This window comes from Clarias gariepinus, chromosome 4, assembly GCF_024256425.1.
Source record: "Clarias gariepinus isolate MV-2021 ecotype Netherlands chromosome 4, CGAR_prim_01v2, whole genome shotgun sequence".
In the NCBI taxonomy this organism is placed as follows: Eukaryota; Metazoa; Chordata; class Actinopteri; order Siluriformes; family Clariidae; genus Clarias; species Clarias gariepinus.
In genome coordinates, this window is record NC_071103.1 from 9,954,796 (window position 1) to 9,976,547 (window position 21,752).

At 40.6% G+C, this 21,752-nt stretch overlaps 1 protein-coding gene across 1 annotated transcript in view; it reads left to right on the forward strand.

Annotated features, from left to right (window-relative positions):
• The first annotated feature begins 8,387 nt into the window (after nt 1-8,387).
• si:dkey-246i14.3 (ephrin A4) overlaps nt 8,388-21,752 on the forward strand; it is a 50,273-nt gene continuing 36,908 nt past the window's right edge. Inside the window, exon 1 of the mRNA XM_053493766.1 lies at nt 8,388-9,032. Coding sequence (XP_053349741.1) covers nt 8,839-9,032 — 194 coding nt within the window. The 5' untranslated portion in view covers nt 8,388-8,838. The remainder of the gene's footprint in view (nt 9,033-21,752) is intronic.

The window sequence follows — 21,752 nt, forward strand, 5'->3', positions numbered from 1 at the left end:
GTGAAAGTCACAGAAATGACTGTAATGCCCTTACAAAGCGCCCAAATCCTCACCTAACACAAACAAATGCATGACACAGCAATGTTACCCAAAAAAAGGGTATGTAACTTTTAAAAATTGAACCTTCAAAGATGAATGGACAGATCATTGTATGTTTAGTCTTCCTATGGGAAGTATAACACCAGTTTGTCTCATATGTTCTTAAACTGTGGTGCTCATTAATGCAGTAATGTGACAAAAGAAGTACAACCAAGTGTAAAAGAGATTTAAGATTCTCAATAAAATGTTATTTCTTTGTATTAATAAGTTAGACAGAGAGTTTTGCCATATGGAAAAACAGCCAGACATGTACAGTATGTGGGCTTCAACTTTAAATAATATTATCAAATAATATTAATAATCAGCTTATTTTAAACTTTATCCGTTTAACTATTTTCACAAACTCTGTAACCTTCAATAACATATACAGTATAATACATACAGTATATAGGAGAGCAAGAGAGAGAAATAAATACTATATATTAAAAAAAAACTGATCAAATGCACCATTTTATTATTATTATTATTATTATAATTATTACTATTATTAATAATAATAATATTATTATTGCAGAAATTTCCTAATCAAGATTAATCCAGAAAAACCACAGTGTTGTCCCCCACTTATACTCACTCACACCTGCTATACACAGCTGCTATCAGAACCATTCCCAGCATATATCCTACATTTTATTTCAAAACAGATGTCCTTACAGAAACGCAGCACCCATGACTAAACACTGAACAGAACCTCAAGGTTAATTAAACAAAACTGTGGATGGTGTGTTTAATCCTCGGCGGATGAGACCTTTAGGATAATTATGCTTTGCCTTCCTTGGGAACATGAGGCTGTGCTTAGATAGGAGATCTGCACAATTCTCCAGAGGGACAAATCTGTAGGGACAACTTCTCCAGAATATAATCTTGTCATATAAATGATCCATAAGGGGAATTCATCTTTGTTTCTTGCAGGTAGAGGAGGTGGAGGAGCCGTGTGATTTATCAAGCATACTCTCGACCTGTTGGTGAGAGCAAAGACCTATCCGCTATCGGCCAAGCTAGCCACCTGACATTATTTACGGCTGGCAATTTAGCATACAGAGGATAACGAGGGACCACCAGCTGCTGTCGCACACGGTGGTCACGGTGATTACCGCCTGAACACGTGCTCTCATGGGAACTCTGCGATGACAACAAGGCAAATTAATTCTGTCTTTCGCTCACCTGTTTGTTCATTCACATTCTTTGCTTCACACACACACACACACACACACACACACACACACACACATAGAGTACACTCCTCCCATAATAAGGCTTATTCAGACATTAGAGATATTATGTGCATGATTTATAGCCATGCACTCCCATATATATGTTCATGCACCACGTTCAGTTATGCATTTGTCTTCTTTGAAAACTCATACATAGGCATGCTGAGAGGCCTATTCAAAATGCAAGCTGGATTTCTGCCGTCAGCCACTGAAGAAATACTCCAAAGGCGAGAAAGAAAAAGAAATGAAGAAAAGATATATGAAATAAAGAAAATCATAGACCATTATGTAATATAATAGACTCCGTCTGGAGTCTAAATAAAAAGCACATCTCTTCATTGAGAACATCAGTCCATGTACAATATAATAACTATCCATGACATGATAAAGCGTTCCACCTGCTTCAAAAGGGTAAAGGATATAAACACAATCATTTTAATGAGACGCAGGATTAGAATAGGACGTTTCTGGCATTTCCTATCGACTTAATCATAAAGCCATATTCGCAGTCTGTCTTAAATCAACATTACAACAGACGGTTGTTTCTTGTTTTAGTTCATAGGTCGCGTAAGGTTATATTCTTTCTCAATGCGAGCTTACTAATGATCAATTAGGAATGAATTCCTTAAAAAAAAAAATCCTCATCTGTAACTGTGAGGTGTTTTCGGACTGCCCGATCATTCATGTGTGTGTGAGCCAGTTACTAAACATGTACAACCACAAGCTGCCTCTGAGAGCAGTTCAATAGATGAGCTATTTATTTTGAACCTCATTCTGAAATATTCGGTCAAACAGTTCTTGTTATTCTCATGTAATGTACCATAGATATTGTCTGTAGTTGCTTTAATAAAAAAGCTGGTCTGTGTGTCAATTTATATGGGTTCGACTGTGAAATCACATTTGATCTTCGAAAATATGTACTGTAGTTATTCTCCTTCCACCACCGAGGCTTCTACTACCAAACGCCTTCGGGCTTTAAACTGGCATCAAAGGATTCAAGCTATGAGGCTTGAACGCAGGTAGTAGAATAATAATTGTGGAAAAAAAGCATAACATGACCATGTGATGAAAAACGGCGGTGGGTGGGAGGGACCTAAGTAACATTCGCCCAACCTAACGAAACCTACTAAACATTTCTTCATGTAAGGATGAAAGGTTTAGTCCGACTTCAGAGGAATGTTTTAGACTGACGGAGACAGAGAAGGAATGTATGAAGGGAAGGGAGATCGGGTCATGCTTGTCGGGAATGAAAAAAATAAATATACAAGGATCAGATGCATAAGATTCCGAAATTAAGACACACAGTATGCAAATTCAGCTAAACATGGTAATAACAAATACATAGCCTACTATTGTCAGGGATGATTGATGATTTAGGGAGGGATATTACGATGGCCGGAAATTTCAAACGTTTCATGTTATACTAGGGCCTGACATTTTAATAATCAGAATTAGGTTTGCATACATTACTGTCATTAAATAAAGAAAATTATTATTTTAAAACATATTGGATTCTTTAGAATGAAACTAAAGCAGGTATGAATCGAATTAATTTAATGACTGCGAACCAATCACATGGTAAAAGGAAAGGGGGGGAAATAATAATACAATAATAATTAAGTTTGGTAGAAAATCATATGAATACTGGCCTCCTAGTGCATACTGTGTTCAGCCAGAGTACATTATCTATGCAAAAATCCACACTAATTTGACTGGAAATATGACAAAAATATTTCCCCATCAAAACAAACCGACACAATTATAAAGTCTTTTGTGAGTTGTTAGGCTGTTGGTCCTGGAACAAGGAACAGCTTCCTGTCGATGGTCTTTTATGGTAGCCCATTGCTAGTCGAGTGCAGCGTATATGCTGGAAAGTAACCATAGGGGCTGCAGTTGATCAATAACCTCCCAGTGGATGCACATGAGCACACACTTGAGCTGGAGATGTGAGCAATTGAAGAAAGTGTGGCTAAAACACCAAAGATCAGAAGAGTGGTGGGTAGAGCGATGGATGTCAGTAGAGCAGCTAAAAGAAGGAGTAGAAAGCTTTAGCAACCTTACTGCTGGTGCTCAATCGACAGGCAGAAAGGACAAAGACAATAAAGAGAAAATCAAAGGAATTAGCCATTGTCACGAGCAGCTATTACTGCCAAGCTCTAGCGAAAGGTCCGTCTTTGGGCTCTGGGCCACATGAGCTGACTTCGCAGGCATTATCATGGCAATATTTTCTAGAACTTCAGCAATCACCTAAACAGAGCAATACTTTTTGGAAATCCCAGCTGTCCTATTGGCACTGGCAGCAACCTGGCAGTACTCGCCAAGACACAAGGTGGGATCAGGCTTGAAGTAATTGAAAGACACATTCCAGGACACCAGATGGCACAGCTGCTGGTATGCCAAGTGCCTGACAGTCAGGGTCAGCAATGTCTCAACAAGGTGAAAGTGACATGCTCAAGATTTAGATCCTCACTGGAAGCTGGCAGGACAATAGCCTAATTTTAGCAGAAGTCCAGTGTTACTGCACTGTGGCGGAACCACGGAGCCTGCGGCCAGAGGAACTAAAGCTGTCGATGCCAGAGTGACTGGAGTCACTGAGACAGCAGGGGGTGACCCTGAAATTCCAGAAGCACAAGCTGGAAACTGGGACCACAAGTAGCAAAGACCTGAAGGATACATGACAAAGATTGTCATTGGTATTATTCTTGCTGCAAAGAAAAATGCTGGCTGACTTTTAGGTGGCCTTCTGCACACTGGGCACGTCGACTGCCACGGAGACCTCCCACGTGCCAACTCATTATGAGTCATCTTCTCTTGACTCCCATTGTTGCTATTCAAAGTTAGAAGCGAGAGCCACAATGATAACCATACTGCTCAAGACCCGACTCTGCATTGTCATGGGAACTGGAACAGCTTTCTCGTAATAGGCTTCTTGCTGACTTCTCTTCTTTCTGGCTGGTCAAACTCAGCAAGAACGACGGGAGTAATGAAGCTACGCTCTTAGAAAATGTAAAAATTTTGAAACCCCCAAGGGTTCTTCAGCTGGCCCTCTGGGCAGAGCCTTTAAGGCTCCGTGTAGAACCCTATAACAGATTGCTTCCCTATCACAAAGGGTTCAAAGTGCAAATCCCTTTTTTTGGAACCATTAATAATCTGTCCTTTTTTCGAGCGCATGGAACAGCGGAAGCTTTTTTTCCTTCCTTCCTCTTTAGGGCCCCCTGAATTAGAACGGAAGCCAACTTGCGAGTTTTACCCACTGGGTATGATAAAGACCAATTTAGCTTTTTGCAATAAAAAGGTACCTAACTTCCTAGAATATTATGTAGTAACAGAGAGAGTAAGACCCATGGCACCAAGCTGGTTCACTCATCAGGGAGCTCAAGTAGGGCAAGTCAGCGTCTAGCGTACTCACTGTATTAATGCTTAATAAAATCAAACACAGAGAAATAGGAAACAACTCTCTTGGTTTTTCCCAAGGATTATTAAGTGAACTGTAATCAGGTCAGGACACATATAAACTTATCATCAGGTATTGTGTATACCAACTCTACTCTACTGATTCTACATTCCAAAGCTTCAAGTTGCGATGAAACTGTAATGGAAGTTATGGGAAGGAAGAGGAAATGGCCTTTTACTATCGCCATTCAGAACAAAATTAGTCTCTTATTTCAATAAAAATCTCAAATACACTGATAAAATTACTGGGTGAGGAGTTTAAATAAGGTGACTTGATAGCCTAGGAAAGGTTTTACACATATACACACACACGTTCACATTTAGAAGAATTCCATTAAGACTCACTCTCACATGACATGAGTTTATCCTTTATGTTTAGGACAATGAAAGCAACCACGCATGTTGAAAACTCTGATTATAAAAAGGCCAGGAACATAATTCTAGTGCTATATGTGACAATACTTGAGGAGGAACTCAAAACTTGATCCGTAGGATTTAGATATTTGCCTTTTCATTGGATTCTTATCTTGCACCAAAACAGAACAAAAATGCAGAAATGATCAATCAAATCAAAATACCAAGAAAGAATCACAAGTGAGCCATGATCATTGATGCAGCATCAATTACCGGGCAGCCTACAAGCATACAAAGGGTTTTTATTTTATTTTATGTTTATATGCAGTAAACAAAATTATATAAGAAAATCCATGGGCTAATATGTAATTCTTAAAATAATGCATAAACTTATTCACTTTTTAGCAGCACAGTAAAGTCAAAATCATATACGAGGAAACAAAATTTATTTACTGCTATAAAAAATTAATTATAAATGTGTGCTTGAATTTGTTTATTATTAAAATGATTTTGCCTTCATCTTTATCGATGAGGGTGAGTCAAAAATTATACGCACTCTGACTGTAGTACACAATTTGTCAACCCCCTTTTGTATTAAATCATTAAAACATGCTTTAGGCTGGGCTGCGAGGGTCATGAATGCACTGCTCTCTTTACTTTCTTATCAGGAGTGAATCTAAACAGGTGGGACAAAACAGGTGAAAGTCAGATCATGACTATGGGGGGGGGGGGTTAACACCTCAAAACAAAGTTTTTGCAGAGTGTGGACAGAAGTGTGAGAAACTGCATCATTATACAAGATCACAATGCTCTTAGATAGCAGACCACTGCGTTTAATCCGAAGTTTAGACTTCAGCTCTTCAATAAGCATCTCACTGTAACAAGCACTGTTGATTGTTGAACCTTTTTCCTGATAATATTTCAATACTGGACCTTGAGAAGCCCAGAAAACTTGATTGAGATTGAGGATGTTTCCATTCCTTACTCTGCTGTTTACTCTCAGGCGCGTAGTGATGACTCCCTGTCTCGTCACTAGTAATGATTCTCCTTAAGAAAGGTTCACCTTTCTCACAGTATTGAAAGTGAATCACTGCATGTTGCTCTTCTTTTGTGCAAATTACAAGTAGGGCATCCATTTTTGCTCACATCACAGTTACAAATGAAATGGTGTAATACCTTAACACCGGCACAGCAGTGGCTGTGGAAATAGAAGCCTTGAATGGAAACCGACCAACAATTTTAATATTACCGGAGTGCTGATAATTTTTGACTCACCCTCGTATTTAAGGTATAAGCAATTGCTTAGGCTCAACTGATGCTTAGTACAGACTGTATATTGTATATGTTTACTACATGACATTTGAATGACATATAAAAGGTATGGTTGGGTACAAACTTCTAAGAATTTTAATTTCTAGCATGAATTAATAAATATCACTGTTAACCTTACTAGGGATTACCATGGCCTCCACAGGCTTGTGTAAAACCTGTCAATCTACACTATATAGCCAAAAGTTTGTGGACACATGACCATTACATTCATATATGGTTTGTTAACCTGTTATTCAAGATTCAGTCCCTCACATGCTGTTATAATAACTTCACTCTTCTTTCTCCAGGACTTTGGAGCAAGGCTCTGGGGAGTTTTGTCTAGTCAGCCACAAAAGCATTAGTGAGCTCAGGCCATGATGTCAAGTAAGAAGGATGCATTTGGCATTCCAATACATCCCAAGGGTATTCAGTGGGGTTGAGGTCAGGGCTCTGTGCAACCTACTCGAGTTCATCAACTCCAACCTTGGCAAACCATGCTTACATGGGTCTTGCTTGCTATACTGGGACATGTCTGCACTCCTAAGTTCCTTGTGAAGGGAAATTGTAATGCTACTGCATACAAAGACATTCCATACAAGTGTGAGCTTAGAACTTTGTGTGTGGGTGTGATAGTCAGGTGTCTGCAGAATTCCCATATAGTATATGTTAGATCAGGTCTATCAAAGTGTGCTTGAATTTAATTAAATAAATTTAATTAATTCTCATCTTTTGTACAAAGGAGTTGATTACTTTAGCAAATTTGTTTACTTCGAAGCAGTGACCAGCAGCACGTTGGCTTAGTGGTTAGCACGATTCGATTCGATGGATTCATGTTTTCCCTGTACTTGGTTGTATTTTGGTTTCCTTCGACAGTCCAAAGACATGCAGATTAGATTAACTGGTGTTCCCAAATTGTGTTGTGTCCAGGGTGTTCCCTGCCTCCAGCGACAGGCTCCAGGCCCCCTGCAACCCAGTATAGGATAAAGTGGTATAGAAGATGACTGAATGAATGAATAAATGAAGTAAGGACTTACAATTAGGGAACTATCCTGAATATTAAATATCTTAGACAAATGTTCAATATTTTTCTGAATTTGAAAACTAGGTTATTAAAAAAAAAACAGCAGTTTTATAGGTCCTTATCTGATCTACTATGTACAATTTTTCTGACTATAATTATTCATAATTCACCCAAATTAGATTTTTAAAGTTATTTTTAGTAACTCATTGAATTTAGCACTTGCATCTCATCGCCTTGCACCTACAGGGTTCAGGTTTGATTCCCGCCTCAGGGTCCGTGTGCATGGAGTTTGCATGTTCTCCTTTGCTTGGTGGGTTTCCTCCGGGTACTCCGGTTTCCTCCGACAGTCCAAAGACATGCAGATTTTGCTAATTGGTGTTCTCGAATTGCTTGCAGTGAGTGAATGACTGTGTGTGTATGTGCGTGTGTGCCCTGTGATGGATTGGCTCTCCATCCAGGGTGTGCCTTGCCTCGTGCCCTAAGTCGACTGGGATAGACTCCAGGCCCCCAACGACATCGTACACAGGATAAAATTGTATAGACGATGAGTGAGTGAGTGAAAACTAGTTTATTTTAATGAAGTTGTAGTTATATATATCAATCTTTAACCTATACACCGTGTTTCATGGGTATGATCTACTATGTATGTATCTTACTGTGTATGTATTTATTAATATTTTATTATTGTAATGCATGAATAACAGGCTATTCCAACGAAACAGAACACTGAAATGACAAGTGATCAATTTGAATTTCTAGTTTATTTGTAGGTAATCTAATCCCATTCAGTATAATCCTGTTCAGTTCACGACTCACCTCCGAGCCGTAGCTCCGCCCCTGCTGTAACGCGATTGGTCCAAAGTTTGCGTGGCCCCGCCCTCGGCTTCTTACCTCTCTTTCCGAGTTTCTCCGAAAATCAATCAGCGTCAAATCAGTGTCAACGCCTGGGACTGAAACCTGCTGGATTTTTACCTTTTACACGCTAAACGCTGCCGGTAACTGCGTCTAGGATTTGCTGTTTACATAAATATATATAAATATATATTAAAAAAAAAAACACTCAGGTTGGAGTTCGTTTCGAGACTTCAACTTGGAAAAGTGAAAATATGCGCGCGCTCGGAAACGCCTTGGGCTTTAGCGCAACCCTTCTGACTTGTGTGTTGAAGGGAAAGATCTGACATTGTTCCGAGCTGCTCTCTTTTCGCTTTTTCATTGCTGAGCAGAAGAGAAATTATCCCCACCACTCTTCCAGGAAAAGAAGAAACCAACCTGGACGGATCTTCCTGTGCTTTCTGCAGAGGTCTCAAAGTTTCTGAAGGACTTTATATTTATATTCTTCTTCTTCTTCTTCTCCTTTTTTTTTTATATTTATTTCTGAGTCAGTTGATGTGCTTGACTGCTACTAAAACTCCGGATCTCATGAGGGAAGTGAATCTTTTTTTGGAGCTGGATGCAGATATGAGATTTCTCCGGTACTCAGGACCTTCACACACACTCACATTATTGATTTTGCTCATGCATGTGCTTTCAAGTGCATCAGCAGCACGGCACACAGTCTACTGGAACTCCAGCAACACCAGGTAACATCACTGAGACACGTCCGTATAAATCACACACAGAAATAAACATAAGTGACAGAGAGAAATCAATAGGATGAAGGTTTTAACCAGGCTGCTTCACTGCTCTGGTTCAGGGTCATGCGTGTATTAATGCCAGTGTATTCAAAGCAACATGACTTGTATTGCAATCCTGAAACCCGGTGCCATACACCCTTTACCCGCTCTGCTAGGGAGAACCATATACTGTATGTGTGTGACGGCACTGTGGCTTAGTGGTCAGCACTGTCGCCTTACACCTCCAGGCTCCGGGGAGTTTGCATGTTCTCCCCGTGCTTGGTGGGTTTCCTCCCACAGTGCAAAGACATGCAGATTGGGCTTATTCCCAAATTGCCGCAGTGTGTGTTTGCAATGGGTTGGCACCATGTCTAGAATGTACCCCGCCTAGGATAGGCTCTGTGACCCTGTGTACAAGGTAAAGTAGTATACATGTGTGTGTGTGTTTAAGTCTTTTAGATTAATTTTGCAGGTTTGATTCAAGGTCAGTCACATTCAAGATAAACACCTTGCCCAAGTGACACGGTGTCAAATATTTCCACAATTAGTCATAATTATAATCATCATTATTATCACAATTAGTATTATTAACCTTCTTCTTGAAGTTCCGTGTAGACTTTTGATCTGATCTGATCGGATTGGATCAGATCAGATCAGATCAGGTTAATCTGGAGTAGGTGTGTTGGATCAGGGCTGGGACTGAATGATTAGAAGTTGACAATCTCAGCTTTGTAGTCATCAGTGCTTCAGGGCTGTTGGTGGCGTGTAGAGACGCACAGATCACACGAATCTAGTGAGCTTGAGGTGGGGTTGGGTGCGGTGGGGTGGGATGCAATCTTCTTTATTGACGATTGCCATTCCAGGTGTTGCGTGAGCCCTGATTGGCTGCTCGGGTTGTAAAAGGCCTGAAGGACTAACTGAGCTTCGACCAACTCAAGGGCATTGACAAGAAACTACTGTACTCAAATACACACAAGCAAGGAAACATTTCTTTAGAATAATAAAGCATGGATATGCGTATTCCCTTATCGCCAATGTTAAATTTTTAACATAAATTAAAGTACAAATTGCTGGCAAGCATTTTCTTTAAAAAAATAAAAATATATATTTATTTTTATTTTGCTACTGATATGAAAGTTATGCCCGGGCCTAATTAATGTCCTAAATAAAACAACAGCATCATTAATAACACATGAGAAGAACCAATATATTGAGATGGCAAAATCCTAAATAATATATAAGGCATGTATTATAAAAAGCCATAAAACACAAATGTTGGCACGGCAGATTTATTAAATCGCTTGTGCATTTGGATTGCCGTATAATCTGTTGTGCTTTTGTTTTGGAAAATGAGCGTGCATTATGGGGGGGCGGGGACGGTGAAAAAAAAAAAAAAAACAGGAAAAAAGCACTGATTATGAAGGCAAAGAGATGAGTCGGGCCGGGTCGAGGGACAAACAAACAAACAACGAGATCCTGATACTCAACTGTGCAAGACTCAAGAGCTTGATTAGCCATGCACTACGGACTGTCTAATTTTTTCCGTTTATTATTATTATTTTTTATCTTACTGTATATCTACTTGCATTTCTGACATTTTGTTTTGCTTGCCTTGTTCACCGTTTCTTCCTTTGTGCAATAGTTAAATCCACACATGCCTTATTGTGTAAAGTGTTTGGATTTGCGTAATTCTGCGCACAGGAAACCCAGACTGCAGCTGGTACATTTACAGTCGATTGGCCTTTAGAACGACAGAAAGTCAGAAAGCTTTTCATTCTAATGGAGAGGAGTGAACAAAAATATACAGCACAGTTTAACACATTGTTATGTTTTCTGGTATTTATCATACTTTAACCAAACAGGAAAAAATAACATTGGTATTTATATAATTGTTTGCAGAGTTTGGAAAGCACACTAGCTATGATGAGCTCAGCTGATGATAAAAAAAAAAAGGTTATAGTGTTGTATATTATAACTCGTTATTATCAAATTATTGTATTTATTGCTAAATTGAATCTTATTATCCTGTTGAACTGCTCACGTCAAATTAAAGTAATTATCCAAACCGAAACAAGTAGGCATATAAATAATGTCAGATATTTTCTGTGACTGACATGTTCAGGAATGAGAAAGCTCTGTGATGCCAAGAAATTGTCAAAAAGTGTTTTTGTATGTATTAAAACAGGAAAGAGTCAGATAAACCTGTACTGTACAGAGGTGATCTGTTTCATGAGGTTTAAGAACCTGTAGAAACCTAAAATGGAATGCGTTGGAATAGAAAGCTGATCCATTACGAGAAAACAGAACAAATATTTTCTTTTATATAGCACAATAAATCCTGTTTCAAAAGATTACAGTACTAACTAAAAGTCCTGAGCCGTCCCGGTTTTGGTTATATTTTGCTTCCAAAGAGCCAGACTTTCTTGTACTTTTAATGTAGTCTTGAGGAGTATTTCACATAACTACAAATACAGATAAAGCATGTCTCGATAGAATAAAAAAGCACGATAGAACACTATCAGTCATGGGTCGGACTCCCTGAAGCCCAGATCTCAGCATTATTGAAGCAGTGTGGGATCATCTTGAGGAAGTCAACGTCTAGTAAAGAGCTTTGGAATGTCCTTCAAGAAGAGTGGAGAACTATACCTGAAGCGATTACTTAAAGAAAAGGCAAGAACGCTTGCTTAAGGCAATTCAGGTTGTGTTGAGGAATAACAGTGGTCTTACAGTACCAAATATCGACTTCAAAGTTTGTGCGAATGATTTACACATTGTGTTATAGACTGTATTTACAATATGTTTGCACATGTTGCAGGAAATCACTGCACACATCGTCTCATTGTATGAGCAAAATGCAAAGAAACGAGGGGCCCCTGAAATGCTAATTTATTTACTTGTTTTTAGAGCAGTACTGTACAGTATATTTCTGCATTGCATCTGGAAATACCAGTTTACTGTAACTGTAATCATATACACCATTGCTTTTATTGCTTATATAAATATCCTAGAGACGGGGAGGGATCAGTTCGGTTACAGTACGTGTCATGACTCTTTCGTGCGGGAATTCATGTATCACAGAGATTGCAAAATAGTTTTGCTTTTAATTAAAGTTTAAATTTATTTGTTTGCATTTGAAGTGGGAAAATGTTGCAGTTCCTTTATAATCCTACAGGTGGTGCACTCTAAACTATTCACACCTTGGCGAAAGAGAAAAAAATTGAGAATCAGAGCATGATTTAAAATCGAGGTGGTTAAGGAATCATAATACAAATCCAATCAGCACACACAACACACACACACACACACATATATGTATATATATATATATATATATATATATATATATATGTATATATATATATATATGATGTGTATTATGATATGTATTATATGTACAGTATATTGTATTATATCCTGTATAATCAGCACATATAAACCACTGTGTGTGTAGTCACATGACTCTGAACGTAGCATGACATAGAGGACCAACATGAAGGAGAGCTCTTTCATTAGAAAAAAATATCCTAGCATAAATAGTTTAGCGTATTAATCATAATCATGGTAATAATTCATTAATCATAATCAAGATGAAATGTCCAAGTAACTGTGATATTGATTTGAGGTGATGTCGCCCAGCACTACGTTAACGATATGCATGCACCTTTAAACCCTGTATGTGGATTTCCCTCATGACTATCTCTCTAGCTGATAATAAGGAAGTCTGTATATTGCTTGAGCATATAAAGAAGTCACTGCATCATAATTTCATCCAGTCAGAACCATAAAGTTGCTTTTTTTTTTTTTTTTTTTTTCCACCCTGCATCCATGCCTTCGTGTCCCCATGTCGTTAAAAGCCACGTGGCCAGACGGACGTGTGCCTGTAATATGGAAGTGGAAAACTAAAATACTTCTTTTTCTGATAAAAGGCGCACACCGTTATTTTTTTTCCTTTTTCTTTTTTCCAGTTAAATTGTCAGTATGTCTCTAACATATTTGACACAGCAAATGCTTTTAGGGCTAGATTGTTTTCTGGCATACAGAGCAGCGATTTTTATAGTGGAAGCCCCACCTCGTGAAGGCTGCTGTTTTGTGTCTGATTGTATATCATTAAGGAAGCGAGAAAGCTAGAAGCCGGTGCTCACGGGTGCCGTGCTTTTTCCGCCTGCCGGATTGCACCACGGCAGCCTTGGAAATGGTTTCTAGGACGCTCTGTCTTTCCCTCGCACCCTTGCACGGCTCGTACACTCCACTGTAAAAAGTCTCTTGCTTCATTTTTTTTTTCCCGACAAAAAGTTTCACTTGACTCCGAGATACCCGGAGGAGGGAAGCAACACTTGCAGCTGATGTTATTGTTGGAACGGTTTGATAGCGAAACTTTAAGAAAAAGGCAATCCTTTCTTAGCTTTCCAAACCCTTCCGTAAGAAGTAGCGTGAAGTAACATCAGATAGAACTTGACACGCTGACATGGACTGATCTTTCCTTGTGTAGCTCTGTGTATTTTACGTCTGTGACTCAGATATGTAGCGCAAGCTTGGACACATTGCTCGTTATGAAACATCAGGCGCTCCTCTCTCGATCTCGCTCTCGCTCTGTCTCTCTCTAACCCCACCTCCTTTAAATCTGTTGTTGTTTTCTCCGACAAGCTTCAGTACTAATAATCACACCACGTAGTTCACTAATCACACACTAATTCCTCATCCGAAGTTCCTGCCTAATCGAATCCATCATCTTAGCGTCTCTTTTACTTGTTTTCAAGTCTCGCGCAATGCCGATTGTTTTGCGTCGCATCTAACATAAGGAACGGGACTGCCTTTCGCACGTAGCGCTCAAATTGGTTTTCCGAACGCCGTCTGCAATTTCTCCTGTGATTGCACCGAACTCTCACCGAAGTCTCTCGCATCCCTCCTTCTTTTGTAAACCGCCAGTTACTAGAACTTGCGGGCTGCAATCAAGAGACCTACTTGTAAATAATTACCTTCCTGTTTTTCACCCACTTTTGGAGACTCTTTGCGCTTTTTTTTTTTTTTTTTTTTTGACTCAGCTCCCGAAGAGAACTTCGCTTCTCTTATTGCTTACAGATGGCATCTTTTATAAGCCGAACCTGCAGACCAATATATTTCAGGGTACGCTGCCTAACAGCATGTCTTGCTCGGTCTTAATTAAGATAAAGCGTGCAGCATCCTCTCTCTCTATCTCTTTCTCGCATGTTTATTGATCTTCAAGACCTACTGTGTGATGGCGACGCAATCAGAACCGTAGGCTTTTCATAACGACGGAGCTCGCTCCGGTTATAACGACGAGCTCGTTCTAAAGCGCGTTTTGCGAAATCCTTCCCCGCAAACGTTCATCTATCACTCTTCCCTCGAAAGGACGCCTGAGTCACCGGGGATTGGGAAAGTTTGAATTGTGCAGAGCAATTTTTCATGGGCCGCTTGCCCTTAACCGCACTCCCCCAGACGTATTAGCCTACTACAAACTGCACCGGAGCTACATTTGCACTTCCAAGACATAACAGCCTGGAGATATGCGCTACATTTATTACTGTAGACGAGGGGGGGAAAAAAAAATAAAATGGATGATAAAGTCTGCCCAGGCTCATGCATAGCCTCACCTTGAAATTTTTCCTTGACAATCTTAGAAGGGGGTTTAAATACATCTGTTTAAGGTCACCGTTTTATATATATGTATGAGATGGGGGTGATTAGGGTCTGTCGGCTACCCCGCGTCTGGATCGGCACGGCAAAGAAAGCAGCTTTTCCTGGATATTTGGCTAATATCGATAGCCATTCTCCATGCAGATGTTATCTGCAGCGATGCACCATTATCTCCCACCTCCATATTGACCAGTAGCGCTTCTCTCAGCAGGGTCGAGTCAATATCATGCAATTTTGTTCTCCTTCGGATGCCCTGTGTATGTATGTATGTATGTGTGTGTGTGTGTTTGTTTTTGTGTGTTGGTATGACGGTCAGAGATCGGATCAGCGCCTCTGTTGCGAGACCGAACACCAAACCAAGCTTTTTTTTTCTTTTTCCATTTTTTTCTTCATACTATATATGGCGCATGTATGCAGGGAAATCAGGTTCTGTTTTGATCGAGTGAGCATGCACAGCAGAAAGTAATCATAATAATAACAATAATTTGCGACATCGCATCTAGCAGCATGCAAGTCCTCGGTTCTCATGACATTTAGGCCCGGGTCTGATGCAACGGCATTAAAATTGAATCAGCATGAATCACTATTCAAGAAACGCTCCGTGAACGCTCGATTGTACCCTGAGTTCTGAGTCATGTGCCGCATCTCGTTGAGGAGTAATGGACGGATTAGCTGGATGTGTTGATAGAAGGAAAAAGGTGTTCAGTGGAAACATGCTTTTGAAAGGCCTGTTCTAGCATCGGGTGAAAACGCAGGGCGTGGAAATGCAGTTGAGAAACAGTTCTGCTGTTGTGCGTTATGTTTAGAGAGAAAACGGCCACCTTGGGCACATGTTTACGCTGCCTTTTGACCCCTTTCCCGACGCTAGACTCGTTCAGGCGCTCTTAGAGAACGGTTAGACTCGCTGCGGTAAGTGCATGTTGATTGGACCTGTGGCGCGCCGAGCCGTTCTCTCGAGCCGTAGGGGTCTTCCTGAGTGTTTCTGCGTGTCTGAGTGAATAGTATGTCTCAGGTGCGCTCGGTAGGGTTTGTTGTCAATGGATGCGAAGGTTTTTTTTTTTTTTTTTTTTTTGCTTTTGTGTTCTGAAAGCGAATCCCTGCTTTTTTTTATTTACCCTGTCTCGAACTCCGAGCACACGTGCGCTGTTGGGAGAAAACCGAGTTTACAATGAGGTATTACCGCATTCGTGGGATGATATTAGAGCGTAACGGAGAGGTATCCGCAGAGAAAATTTCATTTGCGCCGTCTCCTGTCATGGGGATCAATTGCGAATTGCCAATCTCATTGACTTTTAAAAAGGAAAAAAATAAAAAATCAGTGTGAGCCTGTGCAAAATAAAACGAACGCCGTGAAGCATGCACGGTATAAAAAAGAAAAAAAAAAAACTAAATAAATAACCCAAACATGTTAAACTGACCCTTGCGGGATTAACGCACGAGAGCTTTTCCCCCATGCGGCGTGGCTCCCTGCTCCGTTTGTCAAAGGAATCTTTCTGGTCGCACGCTCCGACTCTCAGAACATGTGTTGCTCTTGTTTCTGCTGGTCTGTTTGCTTTAGATTAGGAGACGAACGCACGCACATGCTCACACACCTCAGGCCATACTTCACCGACAATACTAGTAAAAGTTTGCTATTATTGGTTTCAACGTATGTGTGCGCACATGAGAATATCTGGGGCATGAATGAGACGCTAAGATTGTCTTTGTTTCTATGAGTGTGTACGAGATTAATAAAATGCTGAGATTATTTGCATGGTTTAGCTTTAAATATGAATGATTTGTGTACTTGTCACTTGTTTAATTTTTTTTGTTGTTTTCATCAATTACCAAAACAACTCCCTTATTCGTATGTACAGTACATGAACAAGACCTTTTCATATATTTTTATTATTTCCTATTACTTGCGAAGTGAAAGAATTCGTACACACACACACACACACACACACACTCAAAGCTTGTTGCTAATCTTTAAACATTGGGTCATATTTAGATAATAAGATAACGGCTAGTCGGTTAAAGGTTAACGCTGCTCCTGAAAACAATAGCCGTCCGTATCGGTGAGTTACACATTACACAAGATCGCTGATTTTTTATTTTTTCACTGCTCGTACAGCAGGGCCACGGATTAGAAATGCTAATCTGTGGGAGGTCCGAAATAACGATCCGTCGTGCTGCGGGTCGTAATCCAGTAAACGATCCTTTTATTACCCGTTTTTCCACAACACGCCATGCGGCACCATTACCTTGCTGCCTCCCCAACGCCAAATGGCTCCGAGTAAATTACGCGAAAAGCTTTGAAGCATAAAGATGATGATTGGGCGCTGGAAGGAGCGACACGGATAGAGATGCGCCGTGATGGAAAGTGATAGCGACGCTAGCTCCCTAATGAAAATTGCAGGGCTGCGTCGCTTTCGGAGCTGCACTTCTGCGGTCGTCCGTGTTGGGGGAGGGGGAAAAGGGAAAAAACAAAACAGAGAAAACACAAAGCACGATGTTTATTTCAGCTTTATGTGTAATTACGAGGGGCCGTCTTGCGTGCATCTGCGATGACTGACTTATAACGTACGCGGTGTCGTCCGGTTTGTGTTCGTCGACGGAGATGAATGCTTGTACGCTGTAATTTGGGGTTATATCCCTGAGTAGTGTGTGTTTTTTTTTTTTTACTTTGTCTTCTGTGTTTGAGGTTTGTATGCCGTTCTGATTTAAAGCACGGCTTCTTATCTCCGAGCGCTCTTTATCTAAAGGGAGGGTCATTTGATTTTTTCTCGTGTAACTTCCCTGTCGTGTGACTTTTGTTTTTGTTTTTCTTTCACTCCAAGCCTTTAAAAGTGTCCGCTTTTCTTTTTTTTCCCCCCATTCCTTTCGAGCTTAGATGTCAGAGAGCGCACGTTAATTTTATCTCTTTATGCTTACACGGCCGGTTCATGTTTCAATTTAAAATTCGTCGTTCCATTTTTCTCTCTCAATTAACCCCCAGCATAGCTTTCTCAATTTCTCTCCCTTTCTCTCTATCTCCCTTTCTCTCACTCTCCTGAGATGGAAAAGACATTATGCCCGTGCTGGATGGATGGAGGCGAAGACAAGAAGCAAAAGGCATTAGGCAGAGAAAGGGAAAGACATTGGAAGGTGGCAGAGAACAAGTGAACAGCTCTTCGTTCCCTAAACGGCAAGGGAGAAGGCTCTAGGGAAAAGGGGACGAGGTGAGGGAGCGAGGGAGGAAGAGATGTCGGCGGGTATTACTGTCAGTGTCAGGTTGGAGGAGTGGCGAGGCAAAAAAACAAAACAAAAAAAACACACACACACACACAAAAAAAAAAACCACACACACACACACACACACACACAAAAAAAAAAAGAGTTTGAAAGGAGGACATTTGGGATGCGTATTCAACATCAAACCACTGTGTGTGTGTGTGTGTGTGTGTGAGAGAGAGAGATATGGGTGTTTATATTTACCGGTAATTACATAATTACACAAGATTGGGTTCATGCGACTTAATGGGTAAAAATGTGTGGCGAGTGTAATGGTGTGTGTGTTTGTATTTAGAGTGTGTGTGTGTGAGAGAGAGAGAGAGGAAACAGATTTTTTTTTTTTGTACCTCATGGAATGAACGGTATGTCGAGTATGATGTGGTGAGTTAAAATGCCTCGCATGTCCGCCTGTTTTAATAAGGATCAGAGTTTGGCGAACGTGTGTGTGCCTGCGCGTGACTCGCGCAGGAGTCGCGTTGCATGTGTGTGCAGGTCGGGGTGTGTTCTATCGAAAGACATTGTAGTGTCGTGAACTGGCGATTCATGATTTTCAGGTTGTTGAAACGATTTATCTCCAGTGTGAGTGTTTGTGTGAGTGTGTGTAAGAGTGTGTGTGTGTGTGTAAAACATGGCTACGAAGCAACTCGACGTTGGTGCTATTTATCAAGCAGATTGGCCTGTTGAAGTGTCTACTCAGAATCGAACGCTCGTGCCGAGGCCCCGGTATAATAACTCTGGTGGAGGGCCTCCATCAGCTGCATTATTATGTGAGGAAATTGCACCGAACGAATATTTCATTTTTCAGTTCCAAAATTAAACGTTGGAAGAAAAAAAAAAAAATCAGCAGCCAGGAAAATTTGCTTCGAGTCAACCAACTGCGACAGGACAGCACTACTCTCAGACCGCATTTGTTTTCTGTATTGTTTTCTCCATAAGGACATCAGCATGGCATTAGCAAATACGCACACACACAACTACAGGCACCTGTCTGAAGTGATCTAGGAGTACCTACATTACCCCTGCGTCTGGAATGAGGCGCATCGTTATGGTACGCGTCATCCCTCGCTCCCTTTAGAACAACTTTATTGCTGCTGTTTTGAGGATTGCGCAAGCTCATTACAGAACAAGAGCACATTTTAGTCTTGTATATCATTACCCGCTCCATATTTGCCTTGTCGTTAGTGCTTTCTTTCAACCCCTGCGTTTGCTGTCACTTTTTTTTTTATTGAGTCGTGTGCTGTATCTCGTATGCTGACTTGTGCAAAATGGCTCCTAAATACTTGGTGCACAGTGCACCTTGTATAAAAGACTGGCACGGAGACATGGATCTTCCTTAGATTGTCTCGTCAAAGACGGAAGAACAAAATGGTTCAGGATGTTGTCGTATGCTGCAGCGTTATACTTTCCTGTCAGTGGAACTAAAGGTCTGATGTGAATGTGTCGTCCTGCATGACCGTGTCCATGCCATCTCTGAGAAGACATGGTTGGAATGGGAGAAGTTAAGTGTCCAAAATGAGCACAGAGTCCCAAAGCCACAGTGCGAAATCTAGTGAAAAGCATTTCCAGAAGAATGGAGGTCATTATAATAGCATTATATATAAAAGCACATGCTTTGCTGTAAAAAAGTATTTGCCTCTTTCAGTGTTTTATTGTTTTACATATTTCTTTACACTCGTATGATTCAGATCAAGCGGGATGGTGGTGTAGTGGTTAGACCTGTCGCCTTGCACCTCAAGGGTCTAAATTCAATTCTCGGCCAGCTCGATTCCGTGTGTGCACGGAGTTTGCATGTTCTCCCCGTGCTTGGTGGGTTTCCTCCGGGTACTCTGGTTTCCTCCCACCGGCCAAAGATATGCTGGTTAGGCTAACTGGCGTTCCCAAATTGCCTGTAGTGTGTAAATGAGCATGTGAGTGTGTGTATGTGTGTGTGTGCCCTGTGATGGATTGGCACCCTGTCCAGGGTGTACCCCGCCTCGTGCTCTAAGCCTCCTGGGATAGACTCCAGGTCCCTGCGACCCTGAATACAGGATAAAGCGGTATGGACTATGAGTGATTGAATTTATTTTAATATTACACGAAGATAACCCAAGTAAATACAAAACACAGTTTTTAAATAATAATTTTTATTTAATAAAAGCTGTTCAAACCTGTGTGGCCCTATGGGTAAAAAATAATCCCTCAAAAACCTTATAACTAGCCACCTTTGATGGAAGCAGCTGCAATCAAGCGTTTGTAATTTTCACATCACTGTGGAGAATTTTGGCCCACTCTTCTTTGCAGAATTGTTCTCATTTAGCCACATTAGATGTTTTTGAGGTTTTTAAACAGCCTGTTTAAGCTTAAGTCATCCCAGTCGGATTTAAGTCCGGACTTTGACTCAGACTTAAATCTGACTTTGACTTTGAAACCTAAATTTTGAGCCAATCAGAGGTGGACTTCCTAGTATGTTATTAATTATATTGATCAGCTGCATAACACAAATACATTTGAGCTTAAGGTTATGAACTGATAGCTGGACATTCTCCCTCAGGAGTTTCTGATAAGTCATGAAGCTGCCACAGACCTTAAGGCTACCCCAGACCATCACACTACCAACACCATGTTTCATTGTATAAAATGCTGTGATAGTTTTATGCCAGATGTTACAAGTTGCAGATCTTCCAAAAAGTTAAACTTTTGCCTGAAAAAAACTAAATGGGTGTGGGCAAGTGAAATTTTATCTTCGTGTAATATTTTTTCATTTAAGTGTGTAAAATATGAAGGTAAAAAAAAAAACAGGAAAGGGGAAATAGTTTTTCACGGCTCTGTATAATCAGGTGTCCACAAACTTTTGGCAGTACAATGTATTTGTAAGTTCGCAACAACGTCCGACAAGTTCTGAAGAATTCTAATTAGCCATTGTGCATGAACTGACTCATCATGATAAGAATTCAGTATTGAAGCAGAGGAGGAAAAAACACTGTAAGGTCATGTTCCTTTGAGAACAAAAAAGATTGTAATGGTAACTCATAGTCGGAGCTGGAATTTGTCAGGGAAGGAGTTTTTTTTTTCCTCAAGCGCACATCATGTGCCAACTCGGATACGTCAACACGCCTGAAAGAAGTACAGGCGCCGCCAATTTTGGTTCGGCTTAACAAAGAGCTGCAGGCATCCTAACGGTTCTCTCCCTCCCCCTGCACAAGGTCTTGTTTTTAAACTTGCTCTCCGCTGTTGCCCTCAGAGAGACGCAAACCCATGGAGAGCTTGTAATCTCTTACCGCAGGCCTGTGCAAGCTGCACACTCACGGATCATGAAAGTTTCTCCACTCTGACAAGAGTGCAGCAAGCCTGAGCCAGGTAGCACGATCCATCCATCATGTGCTGAACGATAAAAGTGAGAGATTTGTTGGGAATGATTTCATGCTGATTATTTAATATTCCCAAAAATAATTTTAAATGGGATGATTATGATAATATTTAGTGAGTATAATAAAATTCCTTTCTGCATATCCCAGGTGGGAAGCTGGGGTCAGGGCACAGGAGTCAGCCACGAATGATACAGCTGATGGAGTTGAGGGTCTTGCGTAAGGACCCAAGAGTGGAAGCTTGTGGATCCCCCAACCTTCTGATCAGTATCCCAGAACCAATAGTGTCGTTCATTGTAAGGCTTTTAGTGCAGGTGGTGGTTATAGAATTTTGAAATCTTATCAAATATGAATGACGATTGGTTCACATGGTAGAGATGGAAATGGAACTGCTCTTGAACTGCGGTTGTCATGAAAGCTGCGTCCGAAATCCTGG